Below are 19859 nucleotides of genomic sequence, written 5' to 3' on the forward strand. Positions count from 1 at the left end.
AGGTTTATTGTACTAACAGAAAATGTTCAATCCGCATTTAAACAAAATTTGACCAGTGCAAAAGTATGGGCACCCTTATCAATTTCTTGATTTGAACACTCCTATCTACTTTTTACTGACTTACTAAAGCACTAAATTGGTTTTGTAACCTCATTGAGCTTTGAACTTCATAGGCAGGTGTATCCAATCATGAGAAAAGGTATTTAAGGTGGCCACTTGCAAGTTGTTCTCCTATTTGAATCTCCTATGAAGAGTGGCATCATGGGCTCCTCAAAACAACTCTCAAATGATCTGAAAACAAAGATTATTCAACATAGTTGTTCAGGGGAAGGATACAAAAAGTTGTCTCAGAGATTTAAACTGTCAGTTTCCACTGTGAGGAACATAGTAAGGAAATGGAAGAACACAGGTACAGTTCTTGTTAAGCCCAGAAGTGGCAGGCCAAGAAAAATATCAGCAAGGCAGAGAAAAAGAATGGTGAGAACAGTCAAGGACAATCCACAGACCACCTCCAAAGACCTGCATCATCTTTCTGCAGATGGTGTCAATGTGCATCGGTCAACAATACAATGCACTTTGCACAAGGAGAAGCTGTATGGGAGAGTGATGCGAAAGAAGCCGTTTCTCCAAGCACGCCACAAACAGAGTCGCCTGAGGTATGCAAAAGCACATTTGGACAAGCCAGTAACATTTGGGAAGAATGCCCTGTGGACTGATGAAACAAAGATTGAGTTGTTTGGTCATACAAAAAGACGCTATGCATGGAGGCTAACCAATACGGAATTCCAAGAAAAGCACTTGCTACCCACAGTAAAATTTGGTGGAGGTTCCATCATGCTTTGGGGCTGTGTGGCCAATGCCGGCACCGGGAATCTTGTTAAAGTTGAGGGTCGCATGGATTCAACTCAGTATCAGCAGATTCTTGACAATAATGTGCAAGAATCAGTGACGAAGTTGAAGTTACGCAGGGGATGGATATTTCAGCAAGACAATGATCCAAAACACCGCTCCAAATCTACTCAGGCATTCATGCAGAGGAACAATTACAATGTTCTGGAATGGCCATCCAAGTCCCCAGACATGAATATCATTGAACATCTGTGGGATGATTTGAAGAGTGCTGTCCATGCTCGGCGACAATCAATTTTGACCTCATAACGACGGCCGTACGACTTAAAGCGGCGGCCCAAAAGAACCCTGTAGCGCCCCCCAGCGATCGAAAATCTCGGGGGTTTCAGCTACCGGGGGTAGCTAAGACCCCCCCCCCAGATTATGAATCGGGGTGTGTTTTTTGTTTTTTTTTTTTAGACCCCGATAATGTGATCGCCAGTATACACCGTATACCGACGGTCACATAAAAAAAAAAAGAGCTGGCCGGTAAAACTGATTGATTTCTTTTTCATCTGACATGATCAAACCTGTCAGATGAGAAAGAAATCTAAACCCCTAGTGCCCCCAAAGCCCCTGGTACCGGAGAGTCTTCCTCCCCCGCCCCCCCCCCCCCTCCGGAGCAGTCAAAATGGCGCCGAAGCGCAGAGAAAACTGCCGCCGGCGCCGGCTCTGCATTCATTTCCCTCCAATCTGAAATGATCAAACATTTCAGATCGAAGGGAAATGTCCTCCCCCTGACCCCTCCTCCGGTTCTCCAGAGCCACCCCCCCTCCCCCCTCCGGAGCATGGAAGATGGCGGCGCACAGCGCGCGGCCGCATTCATTCTGCTCTTTCTGCCGCATGTGACACGTCACATGCGACAGCAAGGTGTCCCCAGGTCCCGCTAGGTCACCCCCCAGCCCCCGGTCTTACGTTACCTGTCTGGTGATCCGTCCCGCGATCACGCAGCCTCCTTCTTGAATGCTGGCGGCGCATGCGCAGACAGCGGCTGTCAGCTGGATCCCTGCAAGCAGGGACGCTGACGACGCTGCTGCACAGGCTACTCCACTGTGGACCGGGGGAGAGTGAGTGCAGTAATCTGCAGCCACACTCCTCACATGGAGAGACTGCTGTTCCAGAAAATGGGGGTACGTTCTGTGAGCGTGCCCCTCATATTCTGAAATGAGGTTACTGCAGGTCACTCTGCCCTAAGTTGGACCGGGGCAGTGTGAGTGCAGTATTCTCAGATTACTGCACCCACACTGCTCATGGAGAGCTTGCTCTTCCAGAAAATGGGGGATGCGTTCCCTGAACGTGCGCCGCCCCCCCCCCCCCCCCCATATTCTAGAAGATCCAGAGTCGGCGTGGGACCTCCAAAATGGATTACAGCAACCGGAATTTGTTTATTTTCAATAAATTGGGTAAAGAGGAATGTTTCGGGGAGTGTTTTTTCAAATTTTTTTTTTGTCTTTATTTTTTTCTATTACTGACTGGGTTAGTGATGTCTGGTATCTGTTCAGATGCCGTGACATCACAAACCCCAGGGCTTGATGCCAGGTGACATTACAGCTGGTATCAACCCCATATATTACCCCGTCTGCCACCGCACCAGGGCGCGGGATGAGCTGGGGCGAAGCCAGGATTGGCGCATCTAATGGATGCGCCACTTCTGGGGCGGCTGCGGCCTGCAATTTCTTTGTCGCTCCATTGGGAGACCCAGACAATTGGGTGTATAGCTTCTGCCTCCGGAGGCCACACAAAGTATTACACTTAAAAGTGTAAAGCCCCTCCCCTTCTGCCTATACACCCCCCGTGCCTCACGGGCTCCTCAGTTTTTATGCTTTGTGCGAAGGAGGCTGACATCCACGCATAGCTCCACATCTTAGTCAGCAGCAGCTGCTGACTATGTCGGATGGAAGAAAAGAGGGCCCATAACAGGGCCCCCAGCATGCTCCCTTCTCACCCCACTCTGGTCGGCGGTGCTGTTAAGGTTGAGGTACCCATTGCGGGTACATAGGCAGGAGCCACATGCTGTTTTCCTTCCCCATCCCTTAATGGGCTCTGGGTGAAGTGGGATCCTAATCTGTCTCCAGGCACTGGGACCGTGCTCCCTCCGCAGCCCCTGGGGAATCTGCTGGACAGGAGCCGGGTATCGTCAGGGACAAGGCCCTGCTACTGTGAGGTACTCTGTGTCCCCCTGGGGGACCGCGCATGGAGCGCTTGTGCCATACACACTGCAGCACTGCTGGATGTGTTAGTGCGCCGGGGACTACCGCGCCGGCCGCGCTTATTTGCCGGCCGCGCTTATAACTTTAGTCCCCGGCTTTTGCGGCCTAGTATCGCATATTCCCGCCCCCAGGTCTGCCAGTCAGGGGAAGGGCGGGACGCTGCACAGGACGTCAGCGCTGAGGGCTGGAGCATACTTTGTATTCTCCTCCCCCCTCACTCAGCACAGTGGGGCATCAGATTCCCGCACTTTCTGGGGCACGCCCACGGCCCCCTCCTCCCCACAGAACGCCGGCAGCCATTCCTGTCAGCACTTCTGACGCTGGAGAGGAGAGACAACACGGCTCTGGGAGGCCCAGGCAGGGAATCTGGTGATCACACAACCGCTTTGAGCGGTCGGTAAGCAGCACCTGGGTGCTGGCCCCACTGAGTGCCGAAGTGTACATATATATATATGCTTATATGCTATACATTTACACTGTACGGTCGCACTGTTGATTTTTGGCTATTTACCCTCCTGGATTGTACTCAGAGGAGACAACAGCATGTCGTCCGCAAAAAGCAAGGGTGCCAAAGCACAGGCTTACTTTGCAACCTGTACCTCATGTGCGGCTATACTACCGGCAGGTTTCACCGATCCTCATTGTGTGCAATGCTCGGCCCCTGTGGCACTTACTCAGCCGGAGCCTCTGCTACTGGTGGCCCAGGTGGAACCACCTGCTACCACTGTCCAGGTGACAGGGACGGAGTTTGCAGTATTTGCTGACAAACTGTCTGAGACTATGGATAAATGGTCTGCTAAGATACTAGAAGCCTTACAGTCCAGACCGGTGACTCAGGCCACGGGCACTGTTGAATCATTGACCCCAGGCCCCCCTTAGTTGGAGCAGCAAAGTGCTCCTGGGGTGACCCATAGGTCCCAGGGTGAGGTCTCTGACACGGACCGCAGTCCCAGGCCGCCTAAGCGGGCTCGCTGGGAAATTCCCTCGACTTCATCACACTGTTCGGGGTCTCAGGACTCTCTGGATGATGAAGCGGAGGTAGCAGATCAGGATTCTGATCCTGAGGCCGCTCTCAACCTAGATACACCTGAAGGTGACGCCATAGTGAATGACCTTATAGCGACCATCAATCAGGTGTTGGATATTTCTCCCCCAGCTCCTCCAATTGAGGAGTCAGCTTCTCAGCAGGAGAAATTCCGTTTCAGGTTTCCCAAGCGTACATTGAGTACGTTTCTGGATCACTCTGACTTCAGAGAGGCAGTCCAGAAACACCGAGCTTGTCCAGATAAGCGTTTTTCCAAGCGCCTTAAGGATACACGTTATCCCTTCCCCCCTGACGTTGTCAAGGGCTGGGCTCAGTGTCCCAAGGTGGATCCTCCAGTCTCCAGACTGGCGGCTAGATCCATAGTTGCAGTGGAAGATGGGGCTTCACTCAAAGATGCCACTGACAGACAGATGGAGCTCTGGTTGAAATCCATCTATGAAGCTATCGGCGCGTCTTTTGCTCCAGCATTCGCAGCCGTATGGGCACTCCAAGCTATCTCCGCTTGTCATGCGCAGATTAATGCAGTCACACGTACGTCTGCTCCGCAAGTGGTGTCCTTAACCTCTCAGGCGTCGGCGTTTTGCGTCCTACGCCATTAATGCTGTCCTGGACTCTGCGAGCCGTTTGGCGGTAGCATCCGCCAATTCGGTGGCAGTCCGCAGGGCCATGTGGCTACGTGAATGGAAGGCAGACTCTGCTTCCAAAAAGTTCTTAACCGGTTTGCCATTTTCTGGCGACCGTCTGTTTGGTGAGCGATTGGATGAAATCATTAAACAATCCAAGGGAAAGGACTCATCCTTACCCCAGTCCAAACCAAACAGACCTCAACCACGGAAGGTACAATCGAGGTTTCGGTCCGCGGGCAGGTCTCAATTCTCCTCGTCCAAAAGGCCTCAGAAGGATCAGAGGAACTCCGATTCATGGCGGTCTAAGTCACGTCCTAAAAAGACCGCCGGGGGAACCGCTCCCAAAGCGGCCTCCTCATGACTTTCGGCCTCCTCACACCGCATCCTCGGTCGGTGGCAGGCTTTCCCGCTTTTGCGACGCCTGGCTGCCACAGGTAAAAGACCGTTGGGTGAGAGACATTCTGTCTCACGGTTACAGGATAGAGTTCAACTCTCGTCCTCCGACTCGGTTCTTCAGAACATCTCCGCCCCCCGAGCGAGCCGATGCTCTTCTTCAGGCGGTATGCACTCTGAAGGCAGAAGGAGTGGTGATCCCTGTTCCTTTTCAGCAACAGGGTCACGGTTTTTACTCCAGCTTGTTCGTGGTGCCGAAAAAGGACGGATCCTTCCGTCCTGTTCTGGACCTAAAACTGCTCAACAAACATGTAAAAACCAGGCGGTTCCGGATGGAATCGCTCCGCTCCGTCATCGCCTCAATGTCCCAAGGAGATTTCCTAGCATCAATCGACATCAAAGATGCTTATCTCCACGTACCGATTGCTCAAGAGCATCAGCGCTTCCTGCGTTTCGCCATAGGGGACGAACACCTTCAGTTCGTGGCACTGCCTTTCGGCTTGGCGACAGCCCCACGAGTCTTCACCAAGGTCATGGCAACAGTAGTAGCAGTTCTGCACTCTCAGGGACACTCGGTGATCCCTTACTTAGACGATCTGCTTGTCAAGGCACCCTCTCAAGTGGCATGCCAACACAGCCTGAGCATTGCTCTAGAGACTCTCCAGAGTTTCGGGTGGATCATCAATTTTCCAAAGTCAAATCTGACACCGGCCCAATCACTGACATATCTTGGCATGGAGTTTCATACTCTCTCAGCGATAGTGAAGCTTCCGCTGGACAAACAGCGTTCACTACAGACAGGGGTGCAATCTCTCCTTCAAGGCCAGTCACACCCCTTGCGGCGCCTCATGCACTTCCTAGGGAAGATGGTAGCAGCAATGGAGGCAGTTCCTTTTGCGCAGTTTCATCTGCGTCCACTTCAATGGGACATTCTCCGCAAATGGGACAGGAAGTCGACGTCCCTCGACAGGAACGTCTCCCTTTCTCGGGCAGCCAAGGCTTCCCTTCAGTGGTGGCTTCTTCCCACTTCTCTGTCGAAGGGGAAATCCTTCCTGCCCCCATCCTGGGCTGTGGTCACGACGGACGCGAGCCTGTCAGGGTGGGGAGCGGTCTTTCTCCACCACAGGGCTCAGGGTACTTGGACTCAGCCAGAGTCCTCCCTTCAGATCAATGTTCTGGAGATAAGGGCAGTGTATCTTGCCCTAAAGGCGTTCCAGCCGTGGCTGGAAGGCAAGCAGATCCGAATTCAGTCGGACAACTCCACAGCGGTGGCATACATCAACCACCAAGGCGGAACACGCAGTCGGCAAGCCTTCCAGGAAGTCCGGCGGATTCTGCTATGGGTGGAAGCCACAGCCTCCACCATATCCGCAGTTCACATCCCGGGCGTAGAAAACTGGGAAGTAGACTTTCTCAGTCGCCAGGGCATGGACGCAGGGGAATGGTCCCTTCACCCGGACGTGTTTCAGGAGATCTGTTGCCGCTGGGGGATGCCGGACGTCGACCTAATGGCGTCCCGGCACAACCACAAGGTCCCGACATTCATGGCACGGTCTCAAGATCACAGAGCTCTGGCGGCAGACGCTTTAGTTCAGGATTTAGTTCAGGATTGGTCGCAGTTTCAACTCCCTTATGTGTTTCCTCCTCTGGCACTGTTGCCCAGAGTGTTACGCAAGATCAGGTCCGACTGCCGCCGCGCCATCCTCGTCGCTCCAGACTGGCCGAGGAGGTCGTGGTACCCGGATCTGTGGCATCTCACGGTGGGCCAACCGTGGGCACTACCAGACCGACCAGACTTGCTGTCTCAAGGACCGTTTTTCCATCTGAATTCTGCGGCCCTCAACCTGACTGTGTGGCCATGGAGTCCTGGATCCTAGCGTCTTCAGGGTTATCTCAAGAGGTCATTGCCACTATGAGACAGGCTAGGAAACCAACGTCCGCCAAGATCTACCACAGGACGTGGAGGATATTCTTATCTTGGTGCTCTGATCAGGGTTTTTCGCCCTGGCCATTTGCCTTGCCCACTTTTCTTTCCTTCCTTCAATCCGGATTGGAAAAAGGTTTGTCGCTCGGCTCCCTTAAGGGACAAGTCTCAGCGCTCTCTGTGTTCTTCCACAGGTACGCACGTTCCTGCAGGGGGTTTGTCACATAGTCCCTCCTTACAAGCGGCCGTTAGAACCCTGGGATCTGAACAGGGTGCTGATGGCTCTTCAGAAACCACCTTTCGAGCCAATGAGGGATATTCCTCTCTCACGCCTGTCGCAGAAAGTGGCCTTCCTAGTAGCAGTCACATCACTTCGGAGAGTGTCTGAGCTAGCAGCGCTGTCATGCAAAGCCCCTTTCCTGGTGTTTCACCAGGACAAGGTGGTTCTGCGTCCGGTTCCGGAATTTCTCCCTAAGGTGGTATCCCCCTTTCATCTCAATCAGGATATCTCCTTACCCTCTTTTTGTCCTCATCCAGTTCACCAATGTGAAAGGGATTTGCACTTGTTAGATCTGGTGAGAGCACTCAGACTCTACATTTCTCGTACGGCGCCCCTGCGCCGCTCGGATGCACTCTTTGTCCTTGTCGCTGGCCAGCGTAAAGGGTCACAGGCTTCCAAATCAACCCTGGCTCGGTGGATCAAGGAACCTATTCTCGAAGCTTACCGATCTTCTGGGCTTCCGGTTCCCTCAGGGCTAAGGGCCCATTCTACCAGAGCCGTGGGTGCGTCCTGGGCTTTGCGGCACCAGGCTACGGCTCAGCAGGTGTGTCAGACAGCTACCTGGTCGAGCCTGCACACTTTCACGAAACACTATCGGGTGCATACCTATGCTTCGGCAGATGCCATCCTAGGTAGGCGAGTCCTTCAGGCGGCGGTTGCCCACCTGTAGGAAGGGGCCGTTTTACGGCTCTATTTCGAGGTTTTACTTTACCCACCCAGGGACTGCTTTTGGACGTCCCAATTGTCTGGGTCTCCCAATGGAGCGACAAAGAAGAAGGGAATTTTGTTTACTTACCGTAAATTCCTTTTCTTCTAGCTCCAATTGGGAGACCCAGCACCCGCCCCTGTTCCCTTCGGGCTGTTGTTCTTTGTGTACACATGTTGTTCATGTTCAATGGTTTCAGTTCTCCGAAATTTCTTCGGACTGAATTTACTTTAAACCAATTTATAACTTTTCCTCCTTCTTGCTTTTGCACCAAAACTGAGGAGCCCGTGAGGCACGGGGGGTGTATAGGCAGAAGGGGAGGGGCTTTACACTTTTAAGTGTAATACTTTGTGTGGCCTCCGGAGGCAGAAGCTATACACCCAATTGTCTGGGTCTCCCAATTGGAGCTAGAAGAAAAGGAATTTACGGTAAGTAAACAAAATTCCCTTCTTTTAGGCTGGGAAGAGTCCAATAACCATGGCTCTTCCTACCCGGAGAATACCAGACCCCAGCTGTCCGCTTCATCTTGGCTGGTGATCTAATTTGGGGGGGACCCCACGTGTGTTTTTTTTTTTTTTATTTTTATTTAAAAAAAAAACGCCTGGGGAGCCCTCCAAATTGATCACCAGACAAGGTGAAGCTGTCAGCTGTGGTTTGCAGGCTACAGCTGTCTGCTTTACCCTAGCTGGCTATCAAAAATAGGGGGGACCCCACGTCGTTTATTTTAATTATTAATTTTTTGGGGGGCTAAATACAAGGCTAGGCAGCCTTTAGTGCCACATGAAAGGCACTAAAGGGCGCCAGCTTAGAATATGCAGGGGGTGGGACGTTATATATGTTTGACATCTATCCATTCATCCATTGTAGCATTTTAGGCTGTGCGCCCACAATCGGGATTTACAGCGTTTTGGGCGCAGAGTGTTTTCCCTGTGTCCATAACGCTGCATTGTGCAGTAGAAGCACAGTGGAAGGATTTTTAGAAATCCCGTGCCCACTGTGCTTCTTTTCTCCGCAGCATACACTGACCTGTGGTGCAGCTTCCCGAGCCTCAGCATGTCAATTTATGCTGCGGAGACAAGAGTGTTCTCTGCAGGTAGCATAGAGCTCCACAGCAGCCTGAACCCAAATCGTGGTCATGGGCAGCTGCGTTCTCCCGTGGACAACACTCACACCTCTGCAGGAGGCTGACACTGTGTACTAGACGCCGTGTCGCTGGATCATGGCCACATAGCCTAAAAGTGAGACATTTGTTGCTACAGCAACATTTTTGTGAAGTACCTGTGGATTCAAAATGCTTACTATACTCCTGAATAAAATCCAGTTTCCAAAATGGGGTCACTTGTGGGGGGTTTCTGCTGTATAGGTACCCAAGGGGCCCTGCAAATGTGACATGGTGCCCGCAATTTATTTCAACTTTTCCAGAATTCAAATGGTGCTCCTTCCATTCCAAGCCCTCCCATTTATCCAAACAGAGGTTTTTGGCCACATGTGGGGTATCCCTGTGCTCATAAGACATTGGATAACAACCTGTTGGGTCCACGGTTTGTTGTTGTCTCTTGAAAAAGTAAGAAATTTGATGCTGAAGCAACATTTTTGTGAAAAAAAATGAAAATTTTCAATATGGCAACCTAAGCTTATCAAATTCTGTGAAGTACTCGTGGATTCAAACTGCTCACTATACACCTAGATAAAAGCCTTGAGGTGTCTTGTTTCCAGAATGGAGTCACTTGTGGGGGACCGCCACTGTTTAGGTACCTCAGGGGCTCTCCAAATGCAACCTGGCGTCCGCTATTGATTCCAGCCAATTTTGCAGTCAAATGGCACTTCTTCCCTTCCGAGCCCTGCCATGCGCCCAAACAGTTGATTTCCACCACATATAAGGTATCGCCAAACTCAGGAGAAATTGCACAATAAATGTTATGCTGAATTTATTTTACTTTTACTCTTGTAAAAAAAAAAGCTACCTGGTTGAAATAACAATTTTGTGGTAAAATTTTATTTTTTTTTTTTTTTTCATGGCTCAACGTTATAAAATTCTGTGAAGCACCTGGGGGTTCAGAGTACTCACCAAACATCTAGATAAATTCCTTGAGGGGCCTAGTTTCCAAAATGGGGTCACTTGTGCGGGGTTTATGCTGTTTAGGTACCTTAGGGGTCCTCCAAATGTGACATGGTGCCCGCAATCTTTTTCAGCCAAATTTCCTTTCCAAAATTCAAATATTGCTCCTTTCATTCCAAGCCCTCCCATTTGTCCAAACAAAGGTTTCAGACCACATGTGAGGTATCACCGTGCTCATAAAAAAGTGGTTAACAAACCTTGAGGTCAAATTTTTGGAATTACCTCTTGAAAATGTGAGAAAATTGATGCTAAAGCAACATTTTTGAGAAAATTATTAAAATTTTCAATATGACAACGTAACGTTAACAAAATCTGTGAAGTACCTGTGGATCTAAAATGCTCACTATACCCCTAGATAGAAGCCTTGAGGGGTCTAGTTTCCAAAATGGTGTCACTTGTGTGGGGTTTCTTCTGTTTAGGTAACTTAGCGGACCTGTAAATGCAACATGGTGCCCGCAATCTATTTCAGCCAAATTTGCTTTCCAAAATTCAAATATTGCGCCTTCTGTTTCGAGCCCTCCCATTTGTCCAAACAGAGGTTTCTGACCACATGTGGGGTATCAGCGCGCTCATAAGAAAGTGGGGAACAAGTTTTGGGGTCCATTTTGTTGTGTTATTTCTTCTAAAAGTGAATAAATTTGGGTCAGAGCAACATTTTTAGGTAAAATTTAATTTTTGCTTTTTTTTTTTTTTCATTCTACTGTGCATGTGAAGCACCTGAAGGCTTAATAAACTTCTTGAATGTGGTTTTGAGTACTTTTAGGGGGGTGCAGTTTTTAGAATGGTGTCACTTTTGGGTATTTTCTGTCATCTAGGCCTATTGAAGTCACTTCAAATGTGATGTGGTCCCTAAAAAAAAAAGGTTTTGTAAATTTTGATGTAAAAATGAGAAATCGCTGATAAACTTTGAACCCCTCTAACTTCCTAACAAAAAAAAATGTTGTTTCCAAAATTGTGCTGATGTAAAGTAGACATGTGGGAAATGTTATTTATTAACTATTTTGTGTCACAGAAATCTCTGGTTTAACGGTATAAAAATTCAAAAGTTGAAAATTGCTAAATTTTCAAAATTTTTGCCAATATTCAATTTTTTTCATAAATAAACGCAAAAAATATTGTCCTAAATTTGGTACTAACATGAAGTCCAATATGTGACGAAAAAACAATCTCAGAATCACCGGGATCCGTTGAAGCGTTCCAGAGTTATAACCTCATGAAGTGACACTGGTCAGAATTGCAAAATTTGGTCTGGTCATTAAGGTGAAAATTAGCTCCGTCACTAAGGGGTTAACTGAACTGGAATTGTTTTGTAAACAGGAATGGTCAAATACACCTTCATCCAGGAACTCATTAAAAGCTACAGGAAGCGACTAGAGGCTGTTATTTTTGCAAAAGGAGGATCTACAAAATATTAATGTCACTTTTATGTTGAGGTGCCCATACTTTTGCACCTGTCAAATTTTGTTTAAATGCGGATTGCACATTTTCTGTTAGTACAATAAACCTCATTTCAATCCAGAAATATTACTCAGTCCATCAGTTATTAGATCTATGAAACTGAAATAGCTGTTGCAAAAACCCAAATTGTTATAAAGAAAAAAGGTTAACATTAATAGGGGTGCCCAAACTTTTTCATGTGACTGTAAATGAAAGGTAGATAAAGGGGACATCTAATATTACACTGTCATAAATTTTCCTTTTTTTGGCTTTAAAAAAGTGGTTCACCCATATTTATTATTGGCCACAACGATATTATGTGGGAAACCTGGTTTCTCTCAAATACCTTGTGTTGCCAATAGTGCCTGTGAGAGGCGCTATTACGGTCCGCTTTTCCACATCGCTTGACCCCAGGGCTCCATGACTTTGGGGATCTTCTGATGTCATGTCAACTTTCTGCTCACCTGACATCACCGCGGCTGGCGCCAGTCTCCGCTAGTCACTGTGCTGTGGGTGGAATTTTTTTCTTGCTCGTCACAGCGCAGCACCTCCCTGCTCACTCCTCATTTGCTTGTAGAGCACGCAAGCAGGAGAGATGCTGGGCTGTGATGAGCAGTAAAACTTCGCCCACAGCACAGTGACTCATGGAGACTGGGGCCGGCCCTGGTAATGTGCGGTGAGTAGGAGTTGACGTGAGATCACCGGATCCCCGAGGTCACGGAGCCCGGGGGTCAAGTGATATGGAAGAGTGGACCGCAATAGCGCCACTCACAGGCACTATTGGCAACACAAGGTATTTGAGCGAAACCTTGTTTCTCAGCATGATATCATTGTGGCCAATAATAAATATGGGTGAACCACTTCTTTAAATCAGGCATACACAAATTTAAGAATGCATGCCCTGCTTCATTTATAGTGTATGGCCCTGCAGGTAATTGCCAAACAGAGCGATTGCTGATCTCTAGCACACCCATGGAGGATAAATGGAGTGTCAGTGTGCCCACTCAATTTCTTCCCATCACCCTGCACTCAAGTCATCTATTCTGGTGATCTTGGGAGCGTATGTGTAGATAATCTGGTAAAAAGAAGCTACCACTTATCACCTAAAGAGAATGTTGTTGCAGCACATTTCTGCTTCAGTAGGGGACTTGTGCATAATTCAATAAATGGGTAATATTTCAATAAATCACACAGGTTGCACTCTTTACTGATCATACATGTATCCTGGCAGATCTTTTGGGAAGTTAGCAGCACTGATCTACCCTGCCACATTAATTTGTGTGATACATGGGCCTGTCAGGTCTGCTAGAACTAGAGCTCATCTTTTGTTAGGATGTCTCATCTTGCTAATAGATAGGACCTCCTGTTTGATGACACACATCTTTTAAGGATGGGTTCTCATCTTTGTCCATTTCTTTGCCGCTCCTTATTGGGAGACCCAGACAATTGGGTGTATAGCTATGCCTCCGGAGGCCACACAAAGTATTACACTAAAAGTGTAAAGCCCCTCCCCTTCAGCCTATACACCCCCCCGTGCTGCCACGGGCTCATCAGTTTTTATGCTTTGTGCGAAGGAGGCAGACATGCACGCATAGCTCCACAGCTTAGTCAGCAGCAGCTGCTGACTATGTCGGATGGAAGAAAAGAGGGCCCATAACAGGGCCCCCAGCATGCTCCCTTCTCACCCCACTCTTGTCGGCGGTGTTGTTAAGGTTGAGGTATCCATTGCGGGTACGGAGGCTGGAGCCCACATGCTGTTTTCCTTCCCCATCCCCCTTAGGGCTCTGGGTGAAGTGGGATCCTATCGGTCTCCAGGCACAGGAGACCGTGCTCCATCAACAGCTCCTGAGGACCCTGCTGGATAGGAGCCGAGTATCGTTCAGGGACATGGCCCTGCTACTTTGAGGTACTCTGTGTCCCCGTGGGGACCGCGCACAGCAACACTCCAGCATTGCTGGGTGTGTTAGTGCACCGGGGACCGCAGCGCTGACTGCGTTTGTGCCATTACACACTTCAGCGTCGCTGAGTGTGTTTGTGTAGGGGGACTGCCGCGCTGACCGCCGCTGCCAGGGTTATCACTGCGGCGCGGCTGGGACTGTTAGTGCGCCGGGGACTTCCGCGCCGACCGCGCTTATACGGCGGCCGCGCTTATAACTCGAGTCCCCGGCTTTTGCGGCCTAGTCTCTTTTTCTTCCCGCCCCCAGCCCTGCCAGTCAGGGGAAGGGCGGGACGCTGTACAGCACGGCAACACTGAGGGCTGGAGCATGCTTTGCATACTCCACCCCCCTCACTCTGCACAGTGGGGCACCAGTTCCCGCACTTTTCTGGGTCACGCCCACGGCTCCCTCCTCTCCTCAGGACGCCGGCAGCCATTCCTCTCAGCTCTGCTAACGCTGGAGAGGACAGACAAGCTCAGGGACACCCAGGCAGGAATTCTGGTGCCCACACAACCGCTTTGCGCAGGCGGTAATCAGCACCTGTGGTGCTGGCCCCACTAGTGCAGAAGTGTACTTATAGATTATATGATTATAGACTATACTTTACACTGTTGATTTTTGGCTATATACCCTCCTGTATTGCTCAGAGGAGACAACAGCATGTCGTCCACAAATAGCAAGGGTGCCAAAGCACAGACTTACTATGCTGCCTGTGCAGCATGTACGGCTATACTGCCGGCAGGTTCCACTGACCCTCATTGTGTGCAATGCCCGGCCCCTGTGGCACTTTCTCAGCCGGAGCCTCTGCTAAGGGTGGCCCAGGGAGAACCACCTGTTAACACTGTCCAGGTGACAGGGACGGAGTTTGCAGTTTTTACTGAAAGACTTTCTGAGACTATGGCTAAGATATTAGAAGCCTTGCAGTCCAGGCCGGCATCTCAAGCCATGGGCACTGTGCAATCATTGCACCCTGGTCCCCCTCAGTTGGAACAGCAATGTCCTCCCGGGGTGTCTCATGGATCCCAGGGTGAGGTCTCTGACACGGACCGCAGCCCCAGACCGACTAAGCGAGCTCGCTATGAAATCCCCTCGACATCATAACAATGTTCAGGGTCTCAGCGAGAGGACTCTCTGTATGATGAAGCGGAGGTAGCTGATCAGGATTCTGATCCTGAAGCCGCTCTCAACCTTGATACTCCTAATGGGGACGCCATAGTGAATGATCTTATTGCGTCCATCAATGAAATGTTGGATATTTCTCCCTCAGCTCCTCCAGTGGAGGAGTCAGCTTCTCAGCAGGAGAAATTCCGTTTCAGGTTTCCCAAGCGTACAAAGAGTATGTTTCTGGACCACTCTGACTTCAGAGAGGCAGTCCAGAAACACCGATCTTGTCCAGATAAGCGTTTTTCCAAGCGCCTTAAGGATACACGTTACCTTTCCCCCCTGACGTGGTCAAGGGCTGGACTCAGTGTCCCAAGGTGGATCCTCCAATCTCCAGACTGGCGGCTAGATCCATAGTTGCAGTGGAAGATGGAGCTTCTCTCAAGGATGCCACTGACAGACAGATGGAGCTCTGGTTGAAATCCATCTATGAAGCTATCGGCGCGTCTTTTGCTCCAGCATTCGCAGCCGTATGGGCACTCCAAGCTATCTCAGCTGGTCAGGCGCAAATTGACGCACTCACACGTACGTCTGCGCCGCAGGTGGCGTCCATAACCTCTCAAACGTCGGCATTTGCGTCCTACGCTATTAATGCAGTCCTGGACTCTGCGAGCCGTACGGCGGTTGCAGCCGCCAATTCGGTGGCAATACGCAGGGCCTTGTGGCTGCGGGAATGGAAGGCAGATTCGGCTTCCAAAAAAGTGCTTAACTGGATTGCCATTTTCTGGCGACCGTTTGTTTGGTGAGAGATTGGATGAAATCATCAAACAATCCAAGGGAAAGGAAACATCCTTACCCCAGGCCAAACCAAAAACACCCCAACAGAGGAGGGGACAGTCGAGGTTTCGGTCCTTTCGGGGTGCGGGCAGGTCCCAATTCTCCTCGTCCAAAAGGCCTCAGAAGGATCAGAGGAACTCCGACGCATGGCGGTCTAAATCACGCCCTATAAAGAACGCCGGAGGTGCCGCTACCAAGGCGGCTTCCTCATGACTTACGGCCTCCTCACACCGCATCCTCGGTCGGTGGCAGGCTCTCCCGCTTTTGCGACACCTGGCTGCCACAAGTAAAAGACCGTTGGGTGAGAGACATTTTGTCTCACGGTTACAGGATAGAGTTCAGCTCTCGTCCTCCGACTCGATTCTTCAGAACATCTCCGCCTCCCGAGCGAGCCGAGGCTCTTCTGCAGGCGGTGGGCATTCTGAAGGCAGAAGGAGTGGTGGTCCCGGTTCCTCTTCAGTAACAGGGCCACGGTTTCTACTCCAACCTGTTTGTGGTTCCAAAGAAGGACGGGTCCTTCCGTCCTGTTTTGGACCTAAAACTGCTCAACAAACACGTAAGGACCAGGGGGTTCCGGATGGAATCCCTCCGCTCCATCATCGCCTCAATGTCCCAAGGAGATTTCCTAGCATCGATCGATATCAAGGATGCTTATCTCCACGTACCGATTGCTCCAGAGCATCAGCGCTTCTTGCGCTTCGCCATAGGAGACGAACATCTTCAGTTCGCGGCACTGCCGTTCGGCCTGGCGACAGCCCCAAGGGTTTTCACCAAGGTCATGGCTACAGTAGTTGCGGTCCTCCACTCTCAGGGTCACTCAGTGATACCGTACTTAGACGATCTGCTGGTCAAGGCACCCTCTCAAGAGGCATGCCAACACAGCCTCAACGTTACTCTGGAGATTCTCCAGAGTTTTGGGTGGATCATCAATTTTCCAAAGTCAAATCTGACACCGGTCCAATCGCTGACATATCTTGGCATGGAGTTTCATACTCTTCCAGCGATAGTGAAGCTTCCGCTGGACAAACAGCGTTCACTACAGACAGGGGTGCAATCTCTCCTTCAAGGTCGGTCACTCCCCTTGAGGCGCCTCATGCACTTCCTGGGGAAGATGGTGGCAGCAATGGAAGCAGTCCCTTTCGCGCAGTTTCACCTGCGTCCTCTTCAATGGGACATCCTACGCAAGTGGGACAGGATGCCGACGTCCCTAGACAGGAACGTCTCCCTCTCTCAGGCAACCAAAGCTTCCCTTCGGTGGTGGCTTCTTACCACCTCATTATCGAAGGGGAAATCCTTCCTACCCCCATCTGGGGCGGTGGTCACGAAGGACGCGAGTCTGTCAGGGTGGGGAGCAGTTTTTCTCCACCACAGGGCTCAGGGTACGTGGACTCAGCAAGAGTCCTCACTTCAGATCAATGTTCTGGAGATCAGGGCAGTGTATCTTGCCCTAAAAGCGTTCCAGCAGTGGCTGGAAGGCAAGCAGATCCGAATTCAGTCGGACAACTCCACAGCGGTGGCTTACATCAACCACCAAGGTGGGACACGCAGTCGGCAAGCCTTCTTGGAAGTCCGGCGGATTCTGCTGTGGGTGGAAGCCACAGCATCCACCATATCCGCAGTTCACATCCCGGGCGTAGAAAACTGGGAAGCAGACTTTCTCAGTCGCCAGGGCATGGACGCAGGGGAATGGTCCCTTTACCCGGATCTGTGGCATCTCACGGTCGGCCAACCGTGGGCACTGCCAGACCGACTAGATTTGCTGTCTCAAGGGCCGTTTTTCCATCTGAATTCTGCGGCCCTCAACCTGACTGTGTGGCCATTGAGTCCTGGATCCTAGCGTCTTCAGGATTATCTCAAGAGGTCATTGCCACTATGAGACAGGCTAGGAAACCAACGTCCGCCAAGATCTACCACAGGACGTGGAAAATATTCCTGTCGTGGTGCTCTGCTCAGGGGTTTTCTCCCTGGCCATTTGCCTTGCCCACTTTTCTGTCCTTTCTTCAATCCGGATTGGAAAAGGGTTTGTCGCTAGGCTCCCTTAAGGGACAAGTCTCTGCGCTCTCTGTGTTTTTTCAGAAGCGCCTGGCCAGACTCCCACAGGTACGCACGTTCCTGCAAGGGGTTTGTCACATCGTCCCTCCTTACAAGCGTCCGTTAGAACCCTGGGATCTGAACAGGGTGCTGATGGTTCTTCAGAAACCACCGTTCGAGCCAATGAGGGATATTTCGCTCGCACGCCTTTCGCAGAAAGTGGTTTTTCTTGTAGCAGTCACCTCACTTCGGAGAGTGTCTGAGTTGGCAGCATTATCATGCAAAGCTCCTTTCCTGGTGTTTCACCAGGACAAGGTGGTTCTGCGCCCGGTTCCGGAATTCCTCCCTAAGGTGGTATCACCTTTTCATCTCAATCAGGACATCTCCTTACCCTCGTTTTGTCCTCATCCAGTTCACCAATGTGAAAAGGATTTGCACTTGTTAGATCTGGTGAGAGCACTCAGACTATACATTTCTCGTACGGCGCCCCTGCGCCGCTCGGATGCACTCTTTGTCCTTGTCGCTGGCCAGCGTAAAGGGACACAAGCTTCCAAATCCACCCTGGCTCGATGGATCAAGGAACCAATTCTCGAAGCTTACCGTTCCTCGGGGCTTCCGGTTCCCTCAGGACTGAAGGCCCATTCTACCAGGGCCGTGGGAGCGTCCTGGGCTTTGTGACACCAGGCTACGGCTCAGCAGGTGTGTCAGGCAGCTACCTGGTCGAGCCTGCACACTTTCACGAAACACTATCAGGTGCATACCTATGCTTCGGCAGATGCCAGCCTAGGTAGGCAAGTCCTTCAGGCGGCGGTTGCCCACCTGTAGGACGGAGCCGTTACGGCTCTATTATGAGGTATTATTTACCCACCCAGGGACTGCTTTTGGACGTCCCAATTGTCTGGGTCTCCCAATAAGGAGCGACAAAGAAGAAGGGAATTTTGTTTACTTACCGTAAATTCCTTTTCTTCTAGCTCCAATTGGGAGACCCAGCACCCGCCCCTTTTTTGTATACACATGTTGTTCATGTTAAATGGTTTCAGTTCTCCGATATTCCTTTGGATTGAATTTACTTTAAACCAGTTTATAATTTTTTCCTCCTTCTGGCTTTTGCACCAAAACTGATGAGCCCGTGGCAGCACGGGGGGTGTATAGGCTGAAGGGGAGGGGCTTTACACTTTTAGTGTAATACTTTGTGTGGCCTCCGGAGGCATAGCTATACACCCAATTGTCTGGGTCTCCCAATTGGAGCTAGAAGAAAAGGAATTTACGGTAAGTAAACAAAATTCCCTTCTTTATATTCTGTCATAAGAACAAAGAAAAAATTGAGTGCCTGATCCATCACATGACGGGAGACACCAAATGGACTCCAATGACATCTAATGATGTCCATCTGGTTGCATCATGGTGGTGTCCTTTGTGTTATGAAAAAAATTGCTACAGGCTTTTTTTTTTTTTTTTTATTGGAAATATTACAAAATCAACGCCAGATTCTGAAAGGAACTTCTGACCTCTGATGTGAACTCTGCCCAATCATCATATGACTTCTTGTACTTAGGAAGAAATTGCTTCCATGAGACATGGACTGTGCTGAGATCATAATATTCGGTCCGATCTCCTGACCTTGGCTGACTGCTTCATATATGCCTATGGGGCAATTACCTCAGGGTAGGAGACCTATAGGTTGGGCTGGGTATCCTGATTTAACCACGGTCTGTATTTTATGTATGTGTGAATTCAGCCTTTCTGATATTGCTTTATTGTTGGGAGTAATATTCTGATTATGGAATCTGTTGTCCTTCCACAGAAACATTAATTTCTCTGCTTTCTTATTTTTTTTTTTTTTCTTTAGCTCCATTCAGTTACCTTATGAAAGACAGATAAATTTGGAGAGGCCTACAGTATCAAATAGGAAACGTAAGAGGAGTTCAAGGACAAGGTAAAGATCCATGTTTCCTACAGTATAATTGTTGAGTTGGGTTGTGAATAATGATTTGGATGGGATAGATCTTCAAAAATTGTCTGTCTGTATTATGTAACACATCCATTCACAAGGTCAGAAGTATAGTCCTTTTAAAGGATTTCCATTAGCTTTACAAGATACAACCTCTCGTTATGATGGACATCCATGTGTGATCAAGTGTTGTACAACCAGTACCAACATGATCTGCAGTACAGCAACCCTTGTTTGAATGTCACGGTGCCTGGACCAACATCTGTGCTGCTAATGAGCAGTTGTAAAGCCCCCAAAAATCACATTAATAGCTTTGAGCAAACAGATTCTCAGGACCTTGGTCCAGCACCCTCATCTGTAGTCCACGGTGCTGG

The 19859-nt window shown here is 49.9% G+C and overlaps 1 protein-coding gene across 1 annotated transcript in view; it reads left to right on the plus strand.

Annotated features, from left to right (window-relative positions):
• The window catches only part of TSEN54 (tRNA splicing endonuclease subunit 54), a 63267-nt gene that overhangs the window by 18070 nt on the left and 25338 nt on the right, over positions 1-19859 (plus strand). The window contains exon 7 of the mRNA XM_075349650.1: positions 19384-19470. Within this exon, the coding sequence (XP_075205765.1) occupies positions 19384-19470 (87 nt within the window). The remainder of the gene's footprint in view (positions 1-19383; positions 19471-19859) is intronic.

The sequence above is a fragment of the Anomaloglossus baeobatrachus genome, chromosome 5 (assembly GCF_048569485.1).
Source record: "Anomaloglossus baeobatrachus isolate aAnoBae1 chromosome 5, aAnoBae1.hap1, whole genome shotgun sequence".
Taxonomy (NCBI): Eukaryota; Metazoa; Chordata; class Amphibia; order Anura; family Aromobatidae; genus Anomaloglossus; species Anomaloglossus baeobatrachus.